The sequence below is a fragment of the Phodopus roborovskii genome, unplaced genomic scaffold, assembly GCF_943737965.1.
Source record: "Phodopus roborovskii unplaced genomic scaffold, PHOROB, whole genome shotgun sequence".
Taxonomy (NCBI): Eukaryota; Metazoa; Chordata; class Mammalia; order Rodentia; family Cricetidae; genus Phodopus; species Phodopus roborovskii.
Window position 1 is genome coordinate 521655 of NW_026125506.1, and position 26696 is coordinate 548350.

Genomic DNA, 26696 nt, shown 5'->3' on the forward strand with positions numbered 1-26696 from the left:
CTAAATAAAAAGAAGGGTTTTAACCTTAACATAGCAAAATATATAACACAACAGTTATCCAATAAGAATCACAATTAACAATATTTAGTCCATTAACATTTAGCAAGATTAAAGGAAACTATTCTATCATCTATCCTATATTTGTGAATCTAAAGTCCTATATGTATCTTATCTTTAAACCTAACTAAGGAAAACTATAACCATAACTATTTGTCTTCAACTCCATCAAAGACCACAGAAGGATAGTATATAAACTCTAGAAATGACAGAGACAACTCACTGCCTGGTCACCCGAAGTTCTTTTGTAATCTTCCATCTTCAGCCCATAGGCCATAGTGTGTCTAGTAGACTCTTCAGCAACGCAGGAAACTTTAAACTGTCTTTTTGTATTGGCAGTTTGACAGTCACTTTTCTCTGTGTCCTGCATACTGTCTCGCAGACTCTTCCATGAAGTAGGAACTCTGTAGCAATGTCCATCTTGAATCAGCAGTCACTTTTCTGTGGGTCCTGCATGTCCAGTTTATACAGCATAAAGTCAAACAGTCCAGGCAAGAGCAGTGTCTTGTCCAAATGGCTAGTCTTGCCATATTGGAAGCAAACTTCATAATGCGTTTCTTCAATGTCCATCTTCCTTTCTGTTGCAGGTGGTATTGCCAAGAGCAATTATGTCTCACTGTCACGAAAACCCTAATCCATTTTAAATGCCATATTCTGTAGGTCTTTGAAAGGTTTGAAAAATGCCTATCTATCTCAAATACATCTCTGTGTATCTTGAAAACCTAACTAAGTTAACTCTAAGCTTTGACTATCATAGGTAATTATCTATAATCTGTACTACATTATACAATATGTTTCTGAATGAACTATATAAACACAATGCCTAAACAAAAGGAGAAATATACACATCACAAAATTGACCTTAAATTGTATCAATAAATGAAAATCCATTCCAAAACAAAATAATCATATCAATACCATAATTCCCTTTTTACCTTTAAAAATAATCGGCTGTGATCATTACCCATTTATAACCAACCATTTAAATGAAAACAAACATTTATAAATGATATTTGGGAATTTGGGCGTCGTTCTTTCCAAACTACTTCCTGCTGACAGGGGGCACTGTCATGGGGGATCATGAGAAGACACAGAAATCCTGGCTGTAGTCTGCAAGGCTGCTTTGTTCAGCTATTTTGAATGTAGGATCACCTGGTCCTCTGTTTCAGGGGGTCTGGCTTGATCAAACCACACAAGTCTGGAAGGAATCCACAGCTTTTTATTTTCTGTGGAAACAAAAATAGAAATCCTTTTCCCCAGTAACTTGTCCTTAAACTTAAATGTTGGAGTCAAAGCATTTTTAAAATATATAAATTTAATTAATCCAGCAGCATTTCCTTTATCAGTTGTTGTTATTTTCTCAGCAGTCAAACAATGTAGAGACAACACAATAGCATACAGTAACCAGATTCTCTCTGAGCTTTTCATCTTTACGTGGCTTTATTATTACTCCATTTCTTTTACTTTTTATTCTTTTATTTTTTGACATAGGGTTTCACTGTGTAACTCTTATCTGTCCTGGAATTTACTCTGCATTCCAGGTTTACTTTGCAAATCACAGAGATCTGCTTGCCTCTGTCTCCTGAGTGCTGGGCGTGTGCCACCACACCCAGTTCCTCTTTGTCTATTTAAAACCATTTTATTTTTGTCTCCCAAGCCTATGTATTTTTTTAAAACACACTGTAAACTTTTAGCACCTTTTCTTAATGTGAATCTGTCTCTACTGTAAATCTTTATCTTTTTATGGCCATGAGTCTTTATCTGTTAAACAACAACATTGTTAAAATGAAAGTCTTTGTTTCTGCCGTGGTTTACCAAAGATGGTGGCGGGTACTTTTACCGCCAGCACTGAGAGCTGTGCTCACCACCTTGGTCTGCGCTGCCGCCCAGAAAGCATGCTGCCGGCTTGGAGATGTGGTCACTGCCATTGCCATCTCTCATACACACCAATAAATTGTTAGCAGAGTTTCTTGAAAGCCTTGCGGTTTTTTGCCGCATATGCTGAGTCAGGAATCTTCCCTTAAGGAGCCAAGCGAATATCTGCTTGTCTCTAGCAAAGCAGAGTTCAACTGAGAAAAATGCTGTTACCAAGAAACCTTGCTTGTCTCTGTTCTTTTGTTTGTAAAACCCTTTCTTAAGCTTTTGTTAAATTTTAAGTGTAAGTTCTTATTAGCCACGTTGGGCGCCATCTGTAAGGAATACAGTTTTTCCGCCTGCCGCCGCTGGTCTTGTCCTGCTGCTGCGCCAGCCCCAAATAATACACAGAGACTCTATATTTGATACAATGCTGTTGGCCCTGTTACTTGTTTCTTATCGGCTAGCTCTGTCTTAATTATTAACCCATTTCTGCTGATCTGTTTTTCTCTTACCGGGGAGCCGGCGGCATACTGCTTTCTTCAGACTCTCCATGCTGACTCCTTACTACTTCCTATTTCCTCCTTGTCTCCTAGTCCCTCCTATCTTCCTTTCCTATTGGCCAACAGTGCTTTATTATTAACCAGTACGAGAAACATACAGAATGACATCTCCCATCATGTAAGTCTTGCCTGAAGTTCTGCTCGAAACATACACAATGTACAACATAAATAAGGCATGTCATACATTTGTGGGGAAGATTTGGAACCATCCCATTGAGTTTGCATCCCTTGTAACTTCCCCAGAGATTTCCCACAGCTCAATTTTGCTTCTGGAATTTCCATCATCTTCCCACAAGTAGGATTGTCATCATAATTAATAACTACATGATAGTATCATTAGTAACTGTATTAGTCACTCTAATGTTAGAATTACACCTTACATGTTTATTCTGGAATGACTTTTTAAAATTTTATTTCAATTTGAAACAAGCTTGTTTTACAGTCCATCCCAGTATTCCCCGCTAGCCCCCATCCCATCCCCTTTCTGCTCCCCAGAGAGGGTGAGGCCTTCCATGGGGATCTTCAAAGTCGGTCATATCATTTGGAGGAGGGCCCAGGCCCTCCCCCATGTGTCTAGGCTGAGGGAGTTTCCCTCTATGTGGAATGGGTTCTTCTAAGAGGTTCAGTGTGGCTGGATTTATGTTGAGGTCTTTGATCCATTTGGACTTCAGTTTTGCGCATGGCTCTATCTGCAGTCTTCTACAAGTCAGCATCCAGTTATACCAGCTTTCTTTTTTCCATTGTATAATTTTAGCTTCTTTGTCAAAAATCAGGTTTTCATAGGTGTGTGGGTTTTTGATTCGATTCCATTGGTCTACCTGTCTATCAAGCTGTCTACCAAGCGGTCTACCAAGCTGTTTTCAGGAGTATAGCTCTGTAATAGAGCTGGAAGTCAGGGATGGTGATGCCTCTGGAAGTTTCTTTTATTGTACAGGGTTGTTTTGGCTATCCTGGGTCTGAGTATTCTTTCAAGGTCTGAAGAATTGTGCCTGCATTTTGATGGGGATTGCAGTGACTCTGTAGATTGCTTTTGGCAAGATTGCCATTTTTACTATGTTGATCCCACCTATCCAAGAGCATGGGTGATCTTCCATTTTCTGGTATCTTCTTTAATAAGACATTTCATAACAAGAAGTTGCTTAGACTAGGGTGGTGTTCCAGAGAGTGCTTTCCTAGCATGATACCTAGTCCCAATCCTCAGCACTGATGTGGTGAATTTAAATGAGGCAGGAGAGTCAAGTTCAAGACCCTCCTATGCAGCAGCATAGTGTGTTCAAGGCCAGCCCTGGAACATGAGATATTGTCCGTAACCCCCCTCCAAAAAAATAAACCTAAACTAAACCAAATATGGAAGAACTAATTATGCCAGGCAGTGGTAGCCCACACCTTTAACCCCAGCCCTCGGGAGGCAGAAGCAGGTGGATCTTTGTGAGTAAGAGTCCAGCCAGCTCTACAGAGCATTCTGGGATAGCCAGGACTATGCAGGTAAACCCTATCCTGGGAAAAGAATAGCTTGGTATAATGGCTTACATTATTACATAATGCTGATTAGCTCAGCATTCAGGAAGCTGAGGCAGGAGAATTGCTATGAATTTGAGGTCAGCCTGGACTACAACATTAGTTTGAAGCCAGATTGATTTACATAGTAAGGTTGAAGCCTGAGCTACCTAGTAAGACCCTACCTTTAAAAAAAAAAAGTCCAAAAGGGTGAGAGAGGGAGGAGAGTATAAGGAGCAAAGTCCAAGAGTCTCTACTGGGCCAAAGGATCCCTAGAATGCAACCAGAACCCATCAATCAGCACAGGGCTCTGGATGCAAGACCCCTCTCCTTGACTCCTATACTCAACCTGGTTTCTAAAGCTCACCCACCCTGAGTCAGGAAAACTTGGCTTTGGGAATTAGCCACCTGTGCAGAGGTTCAGAGGGCAGAGCAAAGTTCAACACCCTGTTGGGACTGTTGGGACTGGTTAGGAGCACCTGTTCCTGTAGTGCACCTGTGTTCAGTGCTCAACGTCCACATGGTGGCTCCTAGCTGTTGATAACTCCAGTTCTAGGGGATCCAATACTCTCTTCTGGCTTCTACTACATGGAAGCAAAATAATCATACACACAAAATAAATAAGAAATCTAAAACAACGAAAGCCCCTGTTGTCCAATCACCCTACCAGCCCACCCCGATCTGGTCAGGGGCCGTACATCCCATTCAGTGGCCCAGACACTATCCTCACAGTGAGTGAGCTCTCTGCTGGGATTAAGCGTGCTCCTCTGAAACCCAGCAGCTGTCCTCTTCCTTCCTGCTCTGACCAGCCTCTTCCCGCCATGCTCTGATTTAATTCCCCATCCAGCATGGACTGTAATTGCGTTAGGGAATTCTGTACTTACGGTAAGCGTGAGATTTAACGTCTGTCAACACCCAGTTCCAGGCAAATGCTACTATCCAAGCCGCTCTGCCAAGGGCATGGTGTGCAGCCCTGAAGGCAGGATGGGGGGGGGAGGTCATACAGGGTAGGGGGAAACTAGAATAGTTCTGGAGACTTGTCCTGCAAGGCTAGGGGGCAGACACAATACAAAGGAGCTTTGCAGGTGAAAGTCCTGGGTTGTGACTGGGCCCAGAGCTTATTCCTAAGAGCCTGTGCTAGCTAGTTTTATGTCAGTTTGAGACAAGCTAGAGTCATTTTGGAAGAGGGAACCTCAATTGAGAAAATGCCTCCACCAGAGTGGCCTGTGGCAAAATCTGTGATGCATTTTCTTGATTGACAATTGATGTGGGAGGGCCCAGCTCCATGTGGGCAGTGCCTGGTCTGGGCTGGTTGTCCTAGGTATTATAAGAAAGCAGGCTGAGCATGTAAGTCCCAGGAGCCAAGCTGTAAATAGCGCTCCTCCCCGGCCTCTGCCCTGTTTTGAGTTCTAGCTCTGAGCGCCTTTAATGATCTGTGATATGGAACTATAAACTGAACTAAACCCTTTCTGCCCCAAGTTGCTTTTGGTCATGGTATTTTTAGCACAGCAATAGAAATCAATGACCAAGAGTCTTTATTAGAAGAACGGAGGGGGCTGGGCATGGCAGAATACATGCTTGAGGCCCTGTGTTACATCCTGAACACCACCAAGAAAAACTACAAATGCAGAGGGCCAGATAGAGGGGAGGTAGCCTGACGAGAGACACTAAGAGAATCCAGGAGATGAAATGTTACCAGCTTTGAGGATGGAAGGTGGACCCAAGCCCCGGAATGTCAGGCCTCTAGAACTGGTAAGGAGGGGACAGACTTGGATCTCTATAAAGAGGTAGTGCTAGCCCACCATGGACTGCTGATCTACAGGACAGAGTACTGTGACATTTTTAAAAAACAATTATTTTCACTTGCTGGTGGGTGTGCGCGCATACTCGCATACATGAGCGTGCATTCAGAGATCATAAGACATCATCAGATGCCCCGGAGCTGGAGTTATAAAGTGTTGTGAGTCACCTCACAGCATTGCTGGGAACCTAACTCTGGTCCTTTGCAAGAGCATCAAATGCTCTTAACTATTGAACTACCCAGCTCCAACTGTGATGTTTTAGGTAGTGAAGGGACTGGCCTTATAGAGGGTTGGCCGCAGTCCCAGGCATTGAGAGGACCTGGCCACTAACCAGATCAGGAGAGGAGTGCAGTGGGGGTGGGCAGGGCCTTGTCCATGCCTGTGCCTTCCCTCTGAGGAGGATAGGTTCCTGTGTGCACATAGGGGAAATTGGACCAAGGAATTGATTCTCCTGCATGGCTGAGTTATTTACTTGTCTGCTCATTAGGTCAATAAATTGCATTTTATGTAATTCCAGCATTGATTGTGAAGCTCTGTGTGGTTTGGGAGGTGGGGGATGCAGAGCAGAGAAATCAAGGAAACAGATGGTCGGTTAAAGATTCCTGTAACTATCGAGAAGGCCAATTAATGGCAGTTGGGGTAGTGCGGGAAGCTGTGGACAGCGAGGACGCAGTGGCAGGGTGGTGGGAAGCTTAGTCTTTTTTTTTTTTTGGTCTGACTAGAACTTGTCCCCACATTTAGATCTAGATGACTGGAAGAAACAATTTAGTCTGAAATCAAATTTATAGCAAGGTCTGAGTATGGTTGCCACCACCACTTATGTTGAAAGATAATACCACCGCTGGAATCCTTCATCAGCTGGGGTCCCTCCATCAGGGTATCTGAAGTTCTCAGAAATGGCAGGTACAAGCAGGCCTGGAGAGCCAGATCTTCATACCCACCCTCAGCAAGCCATTCCCACAAATAACCCAGAAGCAGTAAACCAGTAGTCCTGGGATAGGGTGGAGACAACCAGAGATGGCCGAGCCGTATCTTGCCTCTTGGTCACTGTCCCCACTCCTCTGCCTCACATGGCATCAGCTCTGGAACCTGCCATGGGATGACCCCTGCCAGTGCCCAGAAGGAGTATCAGCAGGTGTGAGAGTCTCAGCAAACACCTTCTACCCATCACACCCATAGGAACAGGACCTAGTGTCCTGAGAGACACGTCTCCTCTGCCCCAGCCCATAGAAAGCACTTCAGGGTAGGGCCAGGACCCATGGAGTGCCTGATGAAATGAATGCTCTGTTTTCTGGGTAGAGATAACACAGTATCTCACCATGTAGCCTAGCCTGGCCTCAAACTTGCAGTAATCCTTCTGCTTCAGTCTCTCAAGTGCAAGATTCTGATGCAGTTCCAACCAGTTCCAGAGAAGGCAGGTCCAAGGCAAAGAGCTACCCACTCTGTAATTGTTTCCTTTTTTAAAAAAAATTATGTTTCAAGCCAGGTGGTGGTGACGCATGCCTTTAATCCCAGCACTCAGGAGACAGAGGCAGGAGGATCTCTGAGTTCAAGGCCAGCCTGGTCTACAGAGTGAGTTCCAAGGCTGGCTCCAAAGCAATACAGAGAAATCCTGTCTTGAAAAACTAGTGTGTGTGTGTGTGTGTGTGTGTGTGTGTGTGTGTAATATGTTTTAATGTACATATGTTTGCATGTGTTTTGTGTGTGGGGTGCATGTAGGTGTTATAGCCTCACTATGGAAGTCAGAGGGCATACATCTCTCTTATGATAGTTCAGTCCAATCTCTTTTCATCATGTGAGTTCTGAGGATAAAACTCAGGTCATCAGGCTATCTAACTAGATGTAGCAGTACACCACAGATGTGAATGTACAACACACTCACAAATTACATAGGTGCATGTATACCCCCACACACACTCACATACCACACATGTACACCCACACATCCACACATGTCCACATATCACACATGTGCAGATACAGTCAACATACAAATTCACACACCACACATGCACCCACACACATACTCACATATGTAAATCTATACACATACACACCACATGTGATGTGGATGTACATACACATCTCACAAACCCCACAGACTTACATGATCAAATGCAGGTGTGGCCTCCAGTGATACATTTTTGTTCCCAAGGAAGCTTTCCACTTCTTTGTGCATGATAGCTTGTCATTCAGTTAAAAGAAAATGGATCGTCACTTACTCCTCTCCTACACCCCACATCCCCTCTGCTGTTTCCTAGCCCTGTGTAAACGTGTCCAGAAACTGGGGCATATGTGACACTGGGACATGCAGACAGCGTACCTGTGAGTACCAGGACACAGGGATGTACCAGCAAGCAGAACGTGGTTTACTGAGGCTCAGCGAGGGGCACAATAATCCAAGAGAGGAGATGTCCACGGCAGGTTAGCCAAGCACATTCTCCTAGTCTTAGAACCTCATGAGGAGGCAGATGGGGCTGGGCTTGACCTTGTCCAATAGACAAGGACCTGTATCCAGCAGAGTTCTTGCTTGTTGGCAAACTTTCCTAAGCAGATGTAAAAGAAATTCCCTGGGCTAATTGCCCAGTCAGAGAATGACACAGGTCCAGCTCGGCAAATTAAGTGTAACAAGATGAAGGACAGCTACCAACTGTCCCCATGCCACCAAACTCTCACATGTATCAAGTCTGTTTATTATATTTTTACTTACAAAGGTCCTAAGGCTGCTCAAAACTGAGGTAGATCTGGGTTTAGAGCGCCACCTAGTGTTCGGAAAGCAGAAGTGATTCAATGTTACATGAACAGACCAAAAAAACAAAAAAACTTGTCTTGGTCTGAGCTGATTGATACATACATAGCAGGGAGGATGGCCTGTTTTGTCAGTCTGACCCTTGGAACAGCTTGTGAGGAGGAGTTTCTCTAGCTAATATTGAAATGATTGCTGTCAATGTGTGTCTATACTGAGAGTCCCCCTCTCCCGCCATTCCGCTGGCTGAGTCTGAGGAACGTGTGCTAGTTATATTGGCCGTATCCCAGGTCTGTCTTTGTTGGAACACTTGAGAACCAGGCTCTCGCTGTGGTGGTATCTGGATAGGAGGATGGAGTCTTGACTTCCTTCTGTCTCCCTGCTACCAAAGCTTTTGAGCGCTGTTGGAAAGTTCCCATCCCTGTCTGGTCATGATTGGCCAACGTCAGGATTTACATCTACAGAAGCCAGTAAGACCTGACTGGACTCGGGCCACACTGTCCCAAATAGGTTTCCTAATAAAGGTTGTTTTGAGTAGTTCCGGACTCAACGATGGCACCTTTCTGTGGCTGATTGCCTCCTCATGAACACCAGGAAGGCAGGCCTATCAATCACTCCAGCCACCATGCAGAGGGCAAGCATAATGGCTGCTCACATAGAGATATAGTCTACTTCCCTTCCTCTCATCTTGGTCTCTGAGAATATGGTACCCAGATCTGGAACCAACAGTTCTGAGTCCAGGTCTCTTAAATTTGCTACGGGCTGTCTACCCTGAGCCAACAAAGGCTGGGAGAATGTTAATTTTCTTCCCCAATGGGACCTTGTGGTTTGCGTCACTGTTCTAGGAGCAGTGGGTCCTGGGGAAATGGAGCAGATAAGTGGGGCCAACTACAGTCTCGTGCAATAGCCAACTTTAGAGCCTCAGACAATTTATGCTCTGATGGTTAAGGAAAAAAGTCTCATGCAGTTGGGCGGTGGTGGTGGCACACCTTTAATCTCAGTACTCAGGAGGCAGCAGCAGGCAGATCTGAGTTCAAGGCCAGCCTGGTCTTTAGAGTGAGTTTTAGGACAGCCAGGGTCACCCAGAGAAACCCTGTCTTGAAACACGCCACCCCCAAGAAAAGTCACATGAGTGAAGTTCTCACGAGTGCAAGCTGTATAGTTACATAGACAAGCCGCATGTGGCAAAACATGTTTTTCCATAGAAGCCTATGGACATTTGAATTAACAACAGAAAGCAGTAATGAGTAATCTAATGTAAACTCACTCCTATCCTCTATGCCTTGGAGGGACACAAAAGCACATTCCAGTAACACTTCCCATGTTTAAAAACCTGAAGTTGCAGGAATCCTCTTGTCTTGTTTTCTTGGGGTGTTCTCACAAACATTCGGAATTCTCACGACTCCATTCCCGGACTATGTTTGACAGAACTGCCGATCACAGGAGCAAGATCCAAGCTTTTAGGTCAGGCCGATTGAGAAGGCATTTGGGGAAAGCATCGGGGGTCCCATCTCAGAATCTCCATGCTTCCTCCACTGAGCAAGGCCCTGACCAACCTGACACCTGGTCCGTGAACCTGTGTCAGCTCCTGTAAGCCGTGGAGTATGAAGGTGAAGAATAGCCCCAATTTGTTGGCAGAGACTAACGCCTCTTCTGCTAGAAACTCCTTGTCACATGTTTAACATTTAATCAAGGTCCAAGAATCTTGTTTCCAATAAACTAGAAAGGGACAGCCAGGAAGCGAAGCAAATACTTGCACGTAGAATCGAAATGCAATCAATAAAGCAGTGACTGATATCAGGAGATAACACATGCCTGGCGGTGAGGACCGTGGGCATTAACAGCGGTCTACCAAAGAATAAGGAGCAGGAGTGAGAGCCCCCAGTTACTTTGTTTGACACAAGCAGAGGACTTCTGAATAAAGAATCCTGGGTGTGGGCTGGACACCTGCCAGCCTGAGATGTGACCCATATGCAAAGGATTGTTTTTACAAAGGCAAGATCAAGGCTTCAATACAGATAAGTGAGCAATACAGGAAAGAGCCTCAAATCCCGTGGCTGATGAGGGAAACAATGGGGTGGTTTAGTAGTTCAAAGCACACACTGTAAGCTGCAAGGAACCGGCGTTCATCCTGAATCAGTAGCCACAAGGTGGCTCGCATAGACCTAGGGGTTGTCGGCCCTGCCTATTCTCATCACAACTCAGAGTAACTGATGATAAAGAGGTATGGGAAGATGCTGGGGCTTCAGAGGGGCGGGGACCCGAGAGAGATGAGCACAGGTAGCAGCTCTCACCAGAGAGGGGATAGGTTCAGGTAACAGTCATTGGCTAAAACCTGATCCCCTTAGTGTGGGGCCAGCTTCTTGAGGTCCAGGGTGGCCTCCACGTCACAGGGTAGAGTTGAGCCTGTGCAGCAGCAACAGTGTGGCCAAACAGTGTTATTTCCTAAGAAAATACCCTGGGCTTACTCCCGGGCCTTCATCTCCCTCTTTGTGTGATGTTGTGATGAGGTTCTGTAAGCATGAAGTAGCATCACTTTACTCCACCCCACTTGGGTCCTCTTTTGATGGGTCTTACCTGATCTGGAGCATCATGGCATGGAAGTGACCAGCCCCTTTTTATGCTTGCAAGGTTTATTTGTGACTGTTACTCCAGCCCTGTCCCCACAGCAGTTGCTGCAGATGTGGGAGCCTCAGGTGAGCCCAGCCATGACCTGGATCTTTATTTTTTATTTTATTTTTTTTAATGAAACAAGGTCTCACTTTACAGCCTATGTTGATCTTGAACTCATGACAAGCCTCCTGCTTTAACCTCCTGAGTGCTGGGATTGTGGATATGACCCACCACATTCGACTGACTTTGAAATTGGGCCTCATTCTGTTACCCAGGATGCTTCCAGCCCCCAGAGTGACAGGGACCACTGACATGCTTTGTACATAGTGAGTCTGAGATGGCTCAGTTGGTGAACTGCCTGCTACACAAGCATTAGAACCTGACTTTGGGTGCTAAGCACCCATGTAAGCAAAGTAAGCCAAGTGCAATGGCAAATGCCTGCAACCAGAGAAGAGGGGTCTGAACCTCTTGTCTGAACCTCACTGGCCAGCCAAACTAACTGAAATGTGGGCTTTAGGTTCAGTAAAGAACTTTGGCTCAAAAAAAAAAAAAAAAAAAGGTAGAGAGCAGTTGAGGAAAACCCCCAGCATTGACCTCTGGTCTCCACATGCATCCATTCCCCACACAGCAGAAAGCAGAAAGACAAAGAGATGTGATGGCCATGTGATGTTTTGCTGTAAATTTCCAAGCTTAGCATATTCCAAATATTTCATGGACATGCTCCTATTAAAAAATTATTAAAAAAAGATCCCACTTCTCCATCACCTCCCCTCTGCCTGCCTCCAGTTTACCCAGGGGATTTAATATATTTCCCCTCCTCCCAGGGAAATCCATGTATCCCTCTTTTGGTCTTTATTGTTAACTAGCTTCTCTGGGGCTGTGGCTTGTAGCCTGTTTATCCTTTGCAGCTAATACCCACTTATGAGTGAGTATACACCATGTTTGTTTCTCTAGGTCTGGGTTACCTCACTCGGGATCTTGATGTGAGGGGAGGGCTGCCATTCCAGGGAGAAACCTGGTGCCAGGAAACTTCCAGGAATCCACAAGGATTACCCCAGCTAGGACTCCTGGAAATAGTGGAGAGGGTGCCTGCCTGAACTGGCTTTCTCTTGTAATCAGATCGGTGACGGCCCTAACTGTCATCAGAGAGCCTTCATCCAGTAACTGACAGAAGGGGATGTAGAGACGGGCTGAGGTAGAGGTAGGAGCTGACTTGAGGTAGGAGGGGATTGTACAAGCCAGGGGAGGGGCGCTCATCGAGATCATAACAGGGGAACCCACAGAGACAGCTGACTTGAACTAGTGGTGAGCTCACAAACTCTGAACCGGAGTCGGTATGGGACCAACCTAGGCCCTTTGCACGTGGGTGACAGTTATGTAACTTGGTCTGTTTGTGGGACCCCCTAGCTGTGGGATCAGGCTGACTTTTGGAAACATATTTCCCGTGCTGGGATGCCTCGCCCAGCCTTGACGTAGGGGATGAAGCTTGGCCCTGCCTGAACTTGGCATGCTATGTTCCAATAGAGGCCTGCCCCTATTGGAAGAGTTGAGGGGGTAGATGGTAGGTGGGAGATGGGAGGAGGAAGGGGAAACTGTGGTTGGTTTGTAAAACAAATGAAAAAAATTAATTAAAAGCGTTGTCTGGCCTGGAGAGATGGCTCAGACTTTTAAAAGTACTGGCTGCTGTCCCAGAGAACCCAGGTTTGACTCTCAGTATCCACAGAACAGCTCACAAATATATGAAATTCCTGTTCCAGAGAATCTAAAGCTCTCTTCTGGCCTCCACAGGGACCAGGCATTCATGCAGTGAACAGGCGAACATGAAGACACACACTCAGATACACTGTCTACATTAGGCTGGCAGACCACTGTAACAATCAGTTACGAGTTTCAGTTGGCAATATATAACTACTGGCATTGTCATACCTACTTTGTATTTTTGAATAAAGACATTTGTATATTCCTGAAAAAAAAAAAAAAAACTTTTTAAGATCTATTATACATAGTGTTCTGCCTGCATGTATGCCTGCACCCCAGGAGAGGGCACCAGATCTCATTATAGATGGTTGTGAGCCATCATGTGATTGCTGGGAACCGAGCTCAGGACCTTTGGAAGAGCAGTCAGTGTTCTTACTGGCCAAGCCATTTCTCCACTCCTTGTCCTGTTTTTCAAGACCGGTTTCTCTATGTACCTCTGGCTGTCCTGGAACCCCTTCCGTAGACCAGGCTGGTTCAACCTCAGAAAGATCTGCGTGCCTCTGGTGGGATTAATGGTGTGTGCCACCACCACCTGGTGAGACTGGGTCTTTTATAAAAATTTTTATTATTTTTATTTTACATATCAATCCTAGTTCCCTCTCCCTCCCATACCCTCCCTCACCCCCCCCATCCCATTCCACACCCAGTCCACAGGGAGGGTGAGGCCTTCCAGGAGGGATCATCAGAATCTGTAATTTGGAGTAGGGCCTGGGCCCTCCCTCCTGTCTCTAGGTTGAGGAGTATCCCTCCATGGGGAATGTGCTCCCAAAGTCCTTTCGTGCACCAGAGATAGGTCCTGGTTCCACTGTCAGAGGCCTTCTGAGACCCACGTTCAGGGGGTCTGGGTCAGTTCAATGCTGGTTTCCCAGCTATCAGTCTGCAGTCCATGAGTTGCCTCCGCCTTGTTCAGGTCAGCTGAGACTGTATCTTTTTCAAGATTTTATTTTTTTGGTTTTTCAAGACAGGGTTTCTCTTTGTAGTCTGTTTGTAAAAATGCCTTCTATTGTGTTGTCTGTTTTTGAAACAGGGTTTCTCTGTGTAGCTTTGTAGACCAGACTGGCCTTCAATTCAGATCTATCTGCCTCTGCCTCTAGCTTGTGTCAAGTTAACATAAAACTAGGTAGTGCTGGGATTAAAGGAGTGCTCTACCTCCAGGCATGAATAACCTTGGGTTAGCAGAGACACCCTCCAGACTGACTACAGTGTAGTGTGGCTAAGGGGGCCATGTACGGAAGGCAGCCCCGTGTCCCGGCACCCAACTCATACAGGTGGTGGACAAACCCACCACCATTTTCTTCCAAGCCTCTTGCAAACCATGCACAGTGGGGCCTGTTAGCCAACCCCTTGCAAATGGGTTCACACAGAATCCAAACAGGCAAATTGGCATCAGAAACAGGGCAGTATCCTCATTGGCTTGCATCACTACAGCTCCAAGACCTCTTGTTGAACCGAGATGAAACTGAGGGTCCTTGACTTCAGTAGAAACCAGGCTCTCTGTGGTAAAGAGCAGGCAGATGAGCCACTAACTTCCAGCAGCCCAGAGGATGGGGACAGATCTGTGTCCCCAGGACACCCCTTGGATACCCTGCCTCACCTGAGCCTAAACTAAACATAGCTGGACATAGCAGGGATGCCCCACTACAAAGTGAGCCCAGGGCTCCTGTGCCACCTCCACCAGGATCCCTGTGGAAGTATCCAGGCCCTCTGTCCTGTTCTCCAGACTACAGCAAAGGCAGAGGACTCTGGCAGCCTCTCCCTGCCCATGTGAGCCTGGCCCAAAGATCCCAGCCCTGCCCAAGACCCAACTGGCCAGATATTCTCCCTTTAAAAAATAATTTATTTGAATCCAGGCACGGCGGTGCACCCTGGTAACCTCAGCACCGGGGAAGCTGAGGCAGGAGGACCACAAGTCACAGGTCAGCCTGGGCTACACAGTGAGATCCTGTCTCAGATACAAAAAGAGAATTCTTAGAGTTGAGGCAACAGGCAGGTCAGCCGAGAGTGAAGAACTGGGTGCAGAGGTCGTCCTGTCGGCCCAGCAGGCCTTTGGCTGGGATGAACTCCAGAGGCACCGGCCCAGGTGCTTTCTTCTTCAGGTCTTGTTCAAAGATCTGCAGAGCAGACAGTGCAGTCAGTGGCCTTGGGCTGGGTGCAGGAGTTCACGTGGCCAGCACCCCAACAGCCCAATGTGCGGCCCTCACCTCATATGCAGTAAGTTCCAGGAGTGGTGCAATGCTAACCTCGGGGTCAGATAGCACCTGGTTGATGACACTGGCAGCTCTAGACACCTCAGGATGATAGTGCTGCTGGAGGGTCTAGGAGTAGCACACAATGATGTCAACAGAAACTTCATGATACATCAGCAGGACCTTAGGATGGAGCTTGAAGCCCTGAGCCGGTTTGGGGTTGCCAGTGCCTGAATTGCTTGGCACACCCTGGCATGGTGCCCTGTGTGACCAAGATCCCTGGGGGCCGCTGGCGATGTCAGCGGGGACACAAATTGCCTTCTAGAATCTGGACAGGTTGGTGACTCACCTGCAGTTCCCACAAGCAGCTTTCCAAGGCATGGCTCCTGGCTGGGTCCTTCTCTGCTGGGTCGTATGGATCAGCACTGAGCTCTACAGACAGGATTAGGACTCCATTTGTCCCCTGGCCTTTTGGGCCATAGGAACCAGGTAGGAGTCTTGTTAGGGTGTGCCATGATGCCCAGATACTCATACTCACCAGGGCCCTGTGGGCGGTGTACCATAACTCGGCAGGCAGGGTGTCTACGTAACAGGTTGCAAATGAAGGGCAGGACCATGAGCAGGGCCTCGGGAGGTGCTGTTAGGGCCAGGCGGGCCAGGCGTTTTGCAAAGGCAGCCACCAAGTAGGCAGGGAGATGGCTAGGAAGGCATTAGGTATGAGAAAATAGGTCCCCAACCATCCTCCCACCTTCCCCCTAACCAGAACTATAGCCCCCACAGGCCAAAGAGTTGGATACCCCCAACACTCACGAGGAGGAGAGGAAAAGGTCAGCCAAGTGAAAGAAACGGGCTCGGTACTTGACATGAAAGATGGATGGATCCAGGAGGCCATAGAGCTTCTGGTAGAAATCGGGGTATTCCCTGAGAAAGGGAGCAGAGAGAGAGAGATACAGGAGGTGAACTGGTTAAAGGGACAGAACCCCAGGCCACCAAGGCTCCTCCTCGTGCACCTCTTCTGTATTAACCTCCTCTGGGTGAGCAACTAGAGAGCAGACCCATCTGACACTCACAGGTTATGCTTATGGATCAGGACGAAAAGCCCGTTCAAGGCCAGAAGGCTGATGGCACCACCTACAGAAACAGGAAGATAATGAAGCTATGCCTTGTTCACCTGGGCCTGAGCAGGTAAGGGAGGGATGAGCATAACTGCAGGTGGTCAGCCTACAGGACGACTTCCTAAGGCCACATGCAGGTCTGTCAGGCAGGAGATGGCAGCTAGACCCGTTGCACAGTGAGTGTCCCTGCCAAATCGCCTAGGTAGAAGTCCCACTCACCCACATCACAGGCACTTGTGAGGAAGTCGATCATGAGGGTGGGCTGAGACAGGTGAGGCAGGATGGAGTCATGCATAGCCACCAGTACCTTCTTGTAGAGGCTGAGGGGCAGCTGCAGAGACCACGACAGTCATGGGGCTACTTCCCTCACCCCCACTCCCCAAACCAAAACTGGGCACTTCCACCCACCAAAACCCTACCTTGTGCTTGAGGAAGCCAAGCCACATCTCCTGGAAAGCCTTTCTGTGCTCCTGCAATGGGACCAGGCAGCGCATGTATCCTGACATACCCCAGCCCCTTCTTGCCAACACCTACCCAGCCCTTCTGCAGTCAACTGTGGGCCTTTGACTCTGACAGCCCCATAACAGTCTGTGATGCCAGGTCTCAGCACAAGGAGGGACAGGGAACAGAGGGCACAGGGACTCAGGTCTGATGCTGGTTATGGTGACACATAAATATAGCCATCACTTGAGACTGTGAAGTACATGCCATTGCCTATGTCTACCCAGACAGAAGGCCATGCCAAGAAAGGTCTTCAAGTCGTTGAAAGCGTCTCACCTTCAAGTGAATGACCTTCCACTTGTCTGACGTCTCTGTAATAACAAAGAAGGGCCACCAATTTGCAAGAGGGGAAGACAGTGGCTAGCCAGGCTGATAGATCTGGACTGTGTTGAGGAGCCCTCCTACCGGGGGGCAGGCTCCGGTAGGCCTTAACCTGCCCAGAACTCACGTGCATGTTTTACATAGAAGTTGGTGAGGTTACGCTCTTGGAGGGGCAGGTTCACAGCAGACAGCAACGTGAAGGCATTGTTCCAGAAGGTGAGTGAGACCTGTAGGAAGTCCTAGCCTGAGTAGCTGTCCACTTTCCTCCCTGAAATACTAGGGCACAGGATGGTAATGGGACCCAGCTGTTTACCTCAGGTTGCTGGCTGGTGGCTCGGGCCACAGTGCCTGTGGCCAGCTGCATTGTGTGATACCGGATGTCATCATATTCCAAGTACTCACAGAACTGGGAGATAAGTAGGCTGTGGTCATCCTCGGGTGTGAGCAGGCTTCCTACAACTGCCTGGGGATAGAGATAGGGTGAATGACTCTCTCCCACACAGTGGTCCTAGCATGGCCAAGAAGGGTATCACCACCCCACCAAGCTCCACACCAGGCTGTCTGGTATTTCCTTTCCTGTGGGTGCCCATAAAGATGGCTGTGCTCCATCCTGGCACAAGGACAAGAGTTCAAAGCTGTCCTCAGCAAGTCACAAGACCTAAAGGTCAAAGGTGTGGCTACAGAAGGATGTTTTGGCCATCTTAGTCTAAGTAACAACAGACCTGAATCTGACGTGTGGCTACTCCTGACCTCAAGGATAGGGAACAAGAAGTTTAGAGCTAAGGTGTGGTTACTGAACCCTTAGAATAAGGGAGGAAGAAAGTCTGTTTGTATCCATACACATGGTAGTGTCCCCCTTTTTGGTTATGATAAATAACCAAAATGTTGAAAAATAACCAAAGTGTTGAAAAATGAACTCGTGGCATTTCAGTACTGACTGATCTGCTCTCCTGACCTTTATTCTGTCTCTGTCTCTGTCTCTCTCTCTCTCTCTCTCTCACCTTTAGCTAGCCTTTCCCTCATCCACACTCCCCACTCAGGTACGGACTTGGGGCCGCTCGGCTGGCTCTGATTGCAGCCCCGCAAAGACCGCTCCCAACACCTTCCAGCTCACAAGACAGAGCCCCTCCAGCAGTACGCCTTCCTCGGGGTCAAGGCAGAACAGGAACATAACCCCCATGTGTCTGTTCAGGCAGCTACAGCATGGAACCATCGTAGGCTATGCCCCCCCCCCCCCAGTTTTCTAGGTCCCACCAAGGCCTCACCTTGAGGAGTGTACGGGGGAAGAGGTAGTGATTTTCCCACTGGGGCTTCTCAAGGGGTTTTGCTCCTTCCAGCTGCACAAACTTCATGAGTGTCTTGAGGGCCAGCTCCTGGGAAGCGGACTAAAGTGACCATGATGTCCCCACCCTCCAGACGGCCTCCCAAAGCTCACTAGATTCAGGTTCTCTCACAAGCAGGCTTGGGTCTGGGCCGAGAAAGCAGGAGAAAAAGGAGGACCCATCTTCTCTTGCTCCCTGTTATGTATATGTGGGAATGGTGACAGCGACATGCTCTTGTTATCCTGGGAAAGAACTTGTAAAGAGAATTTGGCCTGAAGCATGCACACAAGCTGGGCTTGCAGGGAAGGCCACCTAACTGCTCTCTTAACGATGCAGACACCACACCAAACATGACAATACATAAAAGCGGATGTGGTGCTCAGAGCTAGGGTTACAGACTCCGCGTCTTCGGGCCCAGGTGAATCATACACAACCCACCGTGAAATACAGCATCAGTGAAGAAATGTTGAGGAAAGAGATGCTCTCCGCTTTGAAGTACTTTAGAGATGGGGGGTGGGGGTGGGACAGGGCGGGGGCGCTGTACCAATTCAAGACTCACCTTGACCTGGAAGGAGGGATGTGTCAGGAGCTCCTCCAGGCGGTTACAGCAGCTGTGATAGCGGTGTCTCATCCACACTTTGTATTTGTGTGTGGCTTCCTGGGATCCTGAGGGCAGAGGAGAGCTAACTCCCACTGATGTCTGTGTATGCCACTCCAGACCAAGGTCCTAGAGCCAGCCCCCCCTTCCCAGTTTGTCCCGTCCTCACCCAGACCAGGGCTGGGAAAAGACGATTTCTGAGCTCTGTAAAGTGTTGGGAGGAGACACTGAAACACAGTTCCTCTCACTTTGCCTCGGAGTCTAGATCTCCCAAACACCGGGGCAGTGGCAGTACCGAACTTTGGAAGTGGTACAACCAACACACCAAACAAAAGAGCTGCTAAGTACACGAGTTTGTGTAGACCAGGCAAGCACACGGATCTCACGTCCTGAGCCAGAGTGGATCGAGTCCTTCTCCACCGCACAGTTGACGACAGTGGCTTGGGGTGTTCCTCCTGGAGTCGACAGGGCGTCCCCCTGGGGAGGCCTGGCAGAGTGCACCCCAAGCCCTCCAGGTCACTCACCTGCCAGGACCGTGTCCTCGCGCGGCAGCGAGCCCACGAACAGCTCTTCCCGCTCCAGCAATGTACCGAAGAGTCGGCTGCACGTACGCACTCCTTCCTGGATACCCTCAGGGTCCTCGGACTGAGCGGGATGCCGGGCACGGTGAGGCCGGGCCCGGTTGTGACTCCCACTTGCCGCCCCCCTCCCCGCCGCCCGCGCGGCTCACCTGAAGCACCGCCAGGATGTCGAACACCGCGTTGGCCTGGCCACGGCTCGTTAGCACCGCCTGCAGTAGGCGGCCAAGCTCCCCGCGGGAGCCCGCCGAGGCCGGCAGACGGTCCATGCCGCCGCTAGCAGCTCCCGGGGTAGGATGGCTGTGCCTGGCGTAGTCGCGCCCGTGACGTCAGCGGCACGCGGCGGGCCCTGTTACGTCATCAAGGAGCGCCGAGGAGGAGCGACGACGGCGTGCGGCGACTATGGCGCTCTTCCACATAGAACGCTACGCGGGCCCGGAGGCGTCCGGGCTGGGGGATACAGAGGCCGAGGCGGGCAGCCGGGCGCGAGTGCTACTCGAGCGGCTGCAGAACCGAGCCCGTGAGCGGCAGCAGCGGGAGCCGAAGCCCGAGTCCGCCGAGGCGGCCGCGGAAGCGGCGGGCAGGCGGCGTCGACGGCCCCGGCGGCGGCGCGGGTTAAGCGGCTTGGTGGCTCCTAGGGCGAAGCGGCAGAAAGCAGACGACAGCGCGGACGCAGGTGGGCCGCTGCGTCCGAAATGTGGACGGGGCTTTGCGGGGGCTGCTTCCTGGGTGTGCTCCGGGGTCGATGTTTTTTCCATGCTGTGGTGTGTGTCGCTCAGGGAGAGGCGAGGAGGCGTCAGGAGAGCTCAGCACCGGCTCAGAGGACTCAGGTGAGAGGCCCCCAGAGGAGGAGGCCCCGAGGTCCCCGGCTCCAGGCCCGGTGCTGGGGAACTTTGCGAGGAGGAAGGCGACACCGAAGGTAAGTGAGTCTGGCCGTCTGCCTGCTACTCCAGTCTTGTCGGGGAGATTTTTGTTTGTGGGTTTTGATGTGTTTGTTGCCGTTACGTGGCCCTGACTACAGAATAGCGGGGGGCTTATGGGTATTTGTGGTCCGCTCTTGGAACTGAAATCCAGAGTCGTGTAAGAGGTGTTGAGATAAGCCCCGTGGTGTGCCTGGTGGCCCCCAACACGATATTTCTGGGTGTGTGTGGGGGGGAGGGGGCGCAGTTGCTGTTCTGGCTGTCTTGTCCGAAGGCTGCTAGAATGGGGTGGTGGTAAAGGGTTGACATGTGTTTGCTGCTGTCTCTCAGAACCCCTTGCTGGCCCTCTAAAACAGTAGTGAGGAAACCTGTCCAGCTACTGTGCCCTTCGTTTTCCAGCACTTGCTCTCCCCAGGTGCCTCTGTAGAAGCTGTTAGGGTCTTTCTGTAGCTCCTGGTTCTTAATGACGGGTGTTGCTCCACCAGCTTGGAAGACTGCAGAACTCCAGTGGTTTCCTTGTCTTTCAGGTTCAGCCTTTCCTGCCAGCATGGCTGGCAGAGCCAAGCTGTGTAAAGAAGAGTGTCACTGAGGATCTTACTCCAATCGAGGACATCCCCGAGGTTCACCCTGACTTGCAGAAGCAGCTGAGAGCTAATGGCATCTCTTCCTACTTTCCAGGTACTTAATCCCTGGGCAGATGATGGGGTAAACTCTTCTAGACAGCCTCCCCTGGGCTGACAGCGCTCCAGTGTAAGGGCTGTGGTTTAGGGGCCCCTATTGCACACTGAGCTCCGGTGTCATTAGGCTCAGCTTCCTGGTGGTTACCTTAGGTCTTATCCATCCCTGGTGCCATCTTTGACCAGGAAATCTCCTGGGTGAAGTGGTATATCCATCCTGGCATATAGTTGACCTGTTCCTTTCCTTACTTTGTTGCAGTTCAGGCAGCTGTGATTCCTGCCCTCCTGGAGAATGCAGAGAGTGGGTTTCTGGTAGGCAGAGGTGGCTACCAGCCTAGTGACCTCTGTGTTTCTGCCCCAACGGGCAGCGGGAAAACGCTGGCCTTTGTCATCCCTGTGGTACAAGTGAGTATAAGAGTATACATTTCTAACTGGAGCTGTCAGAACTGGGAGAAGATGGTGGCACAGATGACATCTGTTCCTACAGGCCCTGTTGCATCGAGTGGTCTGCCACATCCGAGCACTGGTGGTGCTTCCGACTAAGGAACTGGCCCAACAGGTATGCCAACTCTACATCTAGAAGTCTGTACCTCCAACTTTAGTTGCCCTGCTGGGTGTATGGTACACCAATCCCTTGGCTATCTGTATTAAATTCAAGAGTCTTTGTTGTAGCAGGGCCACTGTCCATCTTAGGCCAGTGACAGACTCCTCTTGCAGGTGAGCAAAGTATTCAACATCTACACGGACACCACACCTCTGCGGGTTGCTTTGGTGACTGGACAGAAGTCACTGGCCAAGGAGCAGGAGAGCCTTGTCCAGAAGACGTAGGTGTGCCAGGTGGTGGGCTCTTCAAGAGGTCCTTCCCCAGCCCAGCTGGTGTCCTTTGTTTGGGGTGGGGGGGGGGGTGCCGTACATGTGAGGTTTCACTGTTAAATGGCCCCGGGAGGCATTTCCTTTTTTTGAGTCTTTTTTGGTTTGTAGAGTAGATGGTTTCCGTTGCCTGGCTGACATTGTGGTGGCCACACCTGGCCGTCTGGTGGACCACATTGACCAGACCCCTGGATTCAGCCTCCAGCAGCTCCGCTTCCTGGTAGGCCGCTTCCTGGACACCTGGGCTCCTGTGCTGGGGTGATCTCGGCAAGGAGTCTTGAGTTGGCCCTTGCTTCCTGTCTCCTGTAGATCATTGATGAGGCTGATCGAATGATAGACAGCATGCACCAGTCCTGGCTGCCCCGAGTGGTGGCAGCGGCCTTCCACGGTGAAGGCCCCTTAGGCTCCTGTGCCCTGCTCCAGAGGACACAGCCCAAGGCTGTGACTGCTGCCAGGTACCCTGCTATTCCTTTGTCAGCACCCCTTGCTGGCCCTAAAATAGGAGTCGGGGTGGCTTGAGGAAACCTATGCTGCTCCTGTGCCCTTCCCCCGACTACCATGCCCTTCGTTTCCCAGTACCTGCTGTCCCCAGATGCCTCTGCAGAAGCTGCTGTTCTCAGCCACACTGACCCAGAACCCTGAGAAGCTGCAACGGCTTGGCCTCTACCAGCCCAGGCTTTTCTCTACGAGGCTGGGACGTAGAGGCCCTAAAGACACAGTTGAAGGGAATGAAAACTCAGGGAAGTACACCTTCCCTGTGGGGCTCATGGTGAGCAAGTGGGACATGTGGGGCAGGTTGGTAGCTATCCCCGGGGCTTCTGGCTAGCCCCTGCTGTCCATTCCCCACAGCACCACTATGTGCCCTGTAGACTCAGCTCCAAGCCACTCATTGTCTTACACCTGGTCCTTGGGATGAACTTCTCAAGGGCCCTTTGCTTCACTAACTCTCGAGAGAATTCCCACAGGTAAGCTGGATCAAGGTGGGTGTAGTCAATACTGGCTAGACCCTGGCACCTGGCACCACCTGGCTTCTATTTCTCCCCTACCCAGGCTCTTCCTGTTAGCACAAGCTTTTGGAGGTGTGAGTGTGGCTGAATTCTCCTCCCGCTACGGGCCTATCCAAAGGAAGAAAATCTTGAAGCAGTTTGAACAGGGAAAGATCCAGCTGTGAGTACCTGGAGATCAGAGAGGACCTAGCTGTGTGGAGTTGGGGTGTTAATTGGGCCCCTGGCAGGGTGGGCACAGGTGTGGATGTCACAGTCTCTGGCTGTCTGAGCCCCCTGTACCTGTGTCTCTTCAGCCTCATCAGCACAGATGCTACGGCTCGAGGCATTGATGTGCAGGGTGTGGAGCTGGTGATCAACTACGATGCCCCCCAGTACCTGAGGACCTATGTGCATAGGTAAGGGCTAGTCAGCAGTGGCCATTTGTGGGGCTTATGAGCTCTTGGTCATTATACTTGGGATCACCTTGCATAGTGGTTTATGTGCAGTGCAGCCAAGGGAGCTGTTGGGTCGCCAGGGCCAGGGCCACTGTCAGAAAACACTCATGCTTGGTTTCAGGGTCGGGAGAACAGCCCGAGCTGGAAAAACAGGACAGGCCTTCACACTTCTCTTGAGAGTGCAGGTAAGACTGTGTGGTTCCCAGCAGATGTCATGGGTCTATCCATGCTGTTGCAGATGTACCTGGTCCCAACCATTTCCCATGAAACCCCTTCCCCCTAGGAAAGGAAGTTCCTCCAGATGGTATCAGAAGCTGGGGTGCCTGAGTTGGCACGCCATGAGGTCCCCAGGGAGCTCCTGCAGCCATTGGTCTCTCGTTATGAGATAGCCTTGTCTCAGCTGGAGAATACTGTCAAGGTGAGGGATTTGGGGCCCAGGTGGGGCTTCCAGAGTCTGCTCTGGTAATATCACATACTCTAGGAAAGGGAGGCAAGCAGGAAGGAGCCTCATGCCTTGGGGGAGAGGCCCTCCTGAGCATGGTACCTATCATCTCCCAGTTGTAAGTCAAAGGACCTGTAGATGGCAGGTAAGGATGCAGCAATGCAAAGCTCCGTTTTCTCCACAGGAAGAGCAAAAGCTGAAGACGGCCTAGATGGGAACAAGGGTCTGGAGGGAGCATCCTGCTGAAATTAATCTTGTATATGAGCAGAAGACAGAGTTCCTTGGGGTTCAATGGGAACAGCCCTTCTCAAGCACCATCACCATGGTCATCTTGGGCCAGGCAGGCAAGGTGGTGGCTTAGTCCTGAAAAGTAATGGCCCTTTGGTTTGTACTGCTGGGGGCCAATTGGTCTTTGGAAATAAGCTCAGGTAAAGCTGAAGGGTGCCTTCAGGAGTGTGATAAACTATGGTCAGCCTTTCAGTGACTACAGGTTAAAGTGCTCTAACATTACCGTCTCATGTCTAAAGACTATGTATGGTGAACCTGTCCCAGATAAGTCTAATATTACAGTCCAGGAATAGGTTGGTGGTAGCCTTGAAAATGTTTTCACGGCTACTAGTCTTCAAGATAGTACTTTATAATTAGCCCACACCCAAGTATAAAGTAAACTTAAATGGTGGGAGAGTCCTTGCTTAACATAGTCCAGGAGATTTAGCACTTACCTGTGCTTTATAAGGAGGCCTCTTTTGAGGGGGGAAAAAATCTATTAAGAAAGGCAAACTGTTAACATTTATGTTGTGAAAAAATAAATGGATCGCTTGAACCCATGCAGATTCTGGCTTCAACACAGGAACACTTACCCTCTAACTCGGACATCTAGGCCAGTCCTAGAAAGCAGCCCGGGCCAGGAGTAAGTGCAGTGAGGTCTTGTGCGGGCTTTCTGTCTCAATAGGTTCCTAGATAGCTGGGTGAGTGGGTGTTCACCTGACTTTTTCAATTAATAAGGTCAAACATATTTAAAGTACCTGAAGATCATAGTTTTAAAGTTTGGTTTTCAAAAGCATATCTAACTAGAAATGCCTATTCTCTAACAAAATCTTAGCTAGAACCTAATACCAGGAACAAAGCAGGCCACTGTGAGAGGTATAGGACCTGCAGAAGCATCTGACACATTTTGCAGAAGAGTTTGGAGCACTGAAAGTAAACATGGGTTTCTCTCACATAGCATTAACCGTACAGAGCAGATGCCACTTAGCCCTGAACAGTGGCTCAACAGTTCTGTTCCATAATAGTACACAAGATGCTGAAACAATGGGAATAAGCATATGTTAGAGCCTATGTTTTCCTGACCTGTAGTGGTTACCCTACAGCTTTCTCCACTCAAGCCTGGAAACTGGCTTATCTCTGGCCCTGGTTCTATGGAACCTGCATCTGATCCTAGCCTCTTGCTGTGTGGGTGGGTGCTTACTGAGGAGTATCCTGTACTGAGATGAAAGAGTAGCCTGTGTCATCCTGTCTCTTTTTGTTATCTGCATGTTTATCTGTGTACTCTGTGTATTTGTGTGTTGCACTATGGGAGCCAGAAGAGGGCATCAGATTCCCTGGGACTGAGTTCCAGGTAATTTTGAGCTACTGTGTGGGTGCTGGGAATTGAACCTCTGTACTCTGGAACAGCAATCAGTGCCCTTAAATGTTGAACCATGTCTCTGGCCTATAATTGTGCCTCTTAAACCACAGCCTCTATGGATAAATACAGCCACCAACCTATCACAGGATAATCAGTTAAGTTTTGATACAGCTGGGCTCTTTAAAACTTTTATTCATCTATTTTATATGCTGGCCACAAATTCCTCTTCTGCCTTTTTTTTTTTTTTTTTAAAAAAGACAGGGTTTCTTTTCTGTAACCTGGCTGGTAGTCCTGGAACTTACCCTGTAGAGACAGTTTAGAACTCAAGAGATTCAAGAGATTGACTGCCTCTGCCTTCTGAGTGCTGGGATTAAAGGCTTTACCACCACAGCTGATGAAGTGTGGTCGCTATAGCTAGACTTTTCCAGACCAAAACTGAAAGATTTTTGCTGATAAGACTTTCAGACTAACACTGTAGAATCTGCTAGCACCTAGCCTGAGGGTTACTTATTTTTGTATAACACACACTTTGTTATTACATTTTATACAATGAGATCTAATCATATTCACTCCCCTCCTGCATCTTCTCCCAGGTTCACCATCCTTCTCTCTTCTCCTCCCCACCCACCTAAATCTAAGGTTTTGTTGTCGTTTTAATGCCTGTGGAATTGCTTTGTTTTGTTTTACTGTTGAGTGTGATGCCTACCAGGGGTCACAGGACCAGAGAAACCTGACTCCCAGCAGCAATGAAATGCCAGTAACTCCTCAGCCAGTAGTGACATTTTGTGTGACTTGAGCTTACCTAGGTCTTGTGCATTGCTGTCACAACTGCTGTGCATGCCTTACTGCCCTGTGGTGTGTGGAAGACAGCTTTTCCTTGAAGTTACGTACCACCTCTGGCTCTTAAATTTTTTCTGTGCTCTCTTCCTTGAAGATCCCTGAGCCTTGGAGAGAGGTATGAGATGTTCCTTTTAGGGTTCATTTCACACAGTCCCTTACTTTGTACCAGTTGAGCAGCTGCCATCTACTGAAAGCAGACTTTGATTCAAGCTGAAAGGTATGCTTATCTGTGGGTACAGCAGTGTTATCATAAGTCACTTTAACACAATGCCTATTTAATAGAATAATAATTTTTGGTTTTTGAGCCTGTGATCTATCTAGCCACAGGTTCTTGACACCATTGACAATACCTAGTATGGATTCCTTCT

The 26696-nt window shown here is 49.0% G+C and overlaps 2 protein-coding genes across 2 annotated transcripts; one reads left to right on the forward strand and one right to left on the reverse strand.

Annotated features, from left to right (window-relative positions):
- Nucleotides 1–14706: 14706 nt before the first annotated feature.
- On the reverse strand, nt 14707–19816 carry Noc4l (nucleolar complex associated 4 homolog). Its single transcript, XM_051176396.1, has 15 exons — nt 19664–19816; nt 19458–19578; nt 18895–19001; nt 18279–18386; nt 17327–17476; nt 17141–17240; nt 16969–17003; nt 16611–16661; nt 16411–16522; nt 16147–16207; nt 15887–15997; nt 15615–15775; nt 15426–15508; nt 15092–15205; nt 14707–15001 (listed from the first exon to the last, which is right to left on the reverse strand). The coding sequence occupies exons 1-15, from the start codon at nt 19778–19780 to the stop codon at nt 14882–14884; spliced, it is 1551 nt and encodes a 516-aa protein (XP_051032353.1). The 5' UTR covers nt 19781–19816; the 3' UTR covers nt 14707–14881.
- A 66-nt stretch (nt 19817–19882) lies between these two features.
- Ddx51 (DEAD-box helicase 51) lies at nt 19883–24694 on the forward strand. The gene is made up of 15 exons (XM_051176397.1): nt 19883–20187; nt 20291–20430; nt 20959–21109; nt 21368–21513; nt 21596–21667; nt 21826–21932; nt 22090–22198; nt 22288–22433; nt 22555–22747; nt 22828–22943; nt 23029–23145; nt 23279–23380; nt 23541–23604; nt 23703–23837; nt 24046–24694. Exons 1-15 carry the CDS (start codon nt 19914–19916, stop codon nt 24070–24072), a joined length of 1899 nt encoding a protein of 632 aa, XP_051032354.1. The 5' UTR covers nt 19883–19913; the 3' UTR covers nt 24073–24694.
- Nucleotides 24695–26696: the final 2002 nt, after the last annotated feature.

What these genes read in the sequence shown, in the direction of transcription:
- Noc4l (XM_051176396.1), bottom strand. Translation starts at nt 19,780, where the DNA reads ATGGACCGTCTGCCGGCCTCGGCGGGCTCCCGCGGGGAGCTTGGCCGC. An exon ending in GGAAGGTCATTCACTTGAAG is followed by an intron (nt 16,662 to 16,968) that starts GTGAGACGCTTT and finishes GTCCCATTGCAG; the next exon opens with GAGCACAGAAAGGCTTTCCA. An exon ending in TTGGCTTCCTCAAGCACAAG is followed by an intron (nt 16,523 to 16,610) that starts GTAGGGTTTTGG and finishes TGGTCTCTGCAG; the next exon opens with CTGCCCCTCAGCCTCTACAA.
- Ddx51 (XM_051176397.1), top strand. Translation starts at nt 19,914, where the DNA reads ATGGCGCTCTTCCACATAGAACGCTACGCGGGCCCGGAGGCGTCCGGG. An exon ending in AAGGCTGTGACTGCTGCCAG is followed by an intron (nt 22,434 to 22,554) that starts GTACCCTGCTAT and finishes TTCGTTTCCCAG; the next exon opens with TACCTGCTGTCCCCAGATGC. An exon ending in CCTTCCCTGTGGGGCTCATG is followed by an intron (nt 22,748 to 22,827) that starts GTGAGCAAGTGG and finishes CATTCCCCACAG; the next exon opens with CACCACTATGTGCCCTGTAG.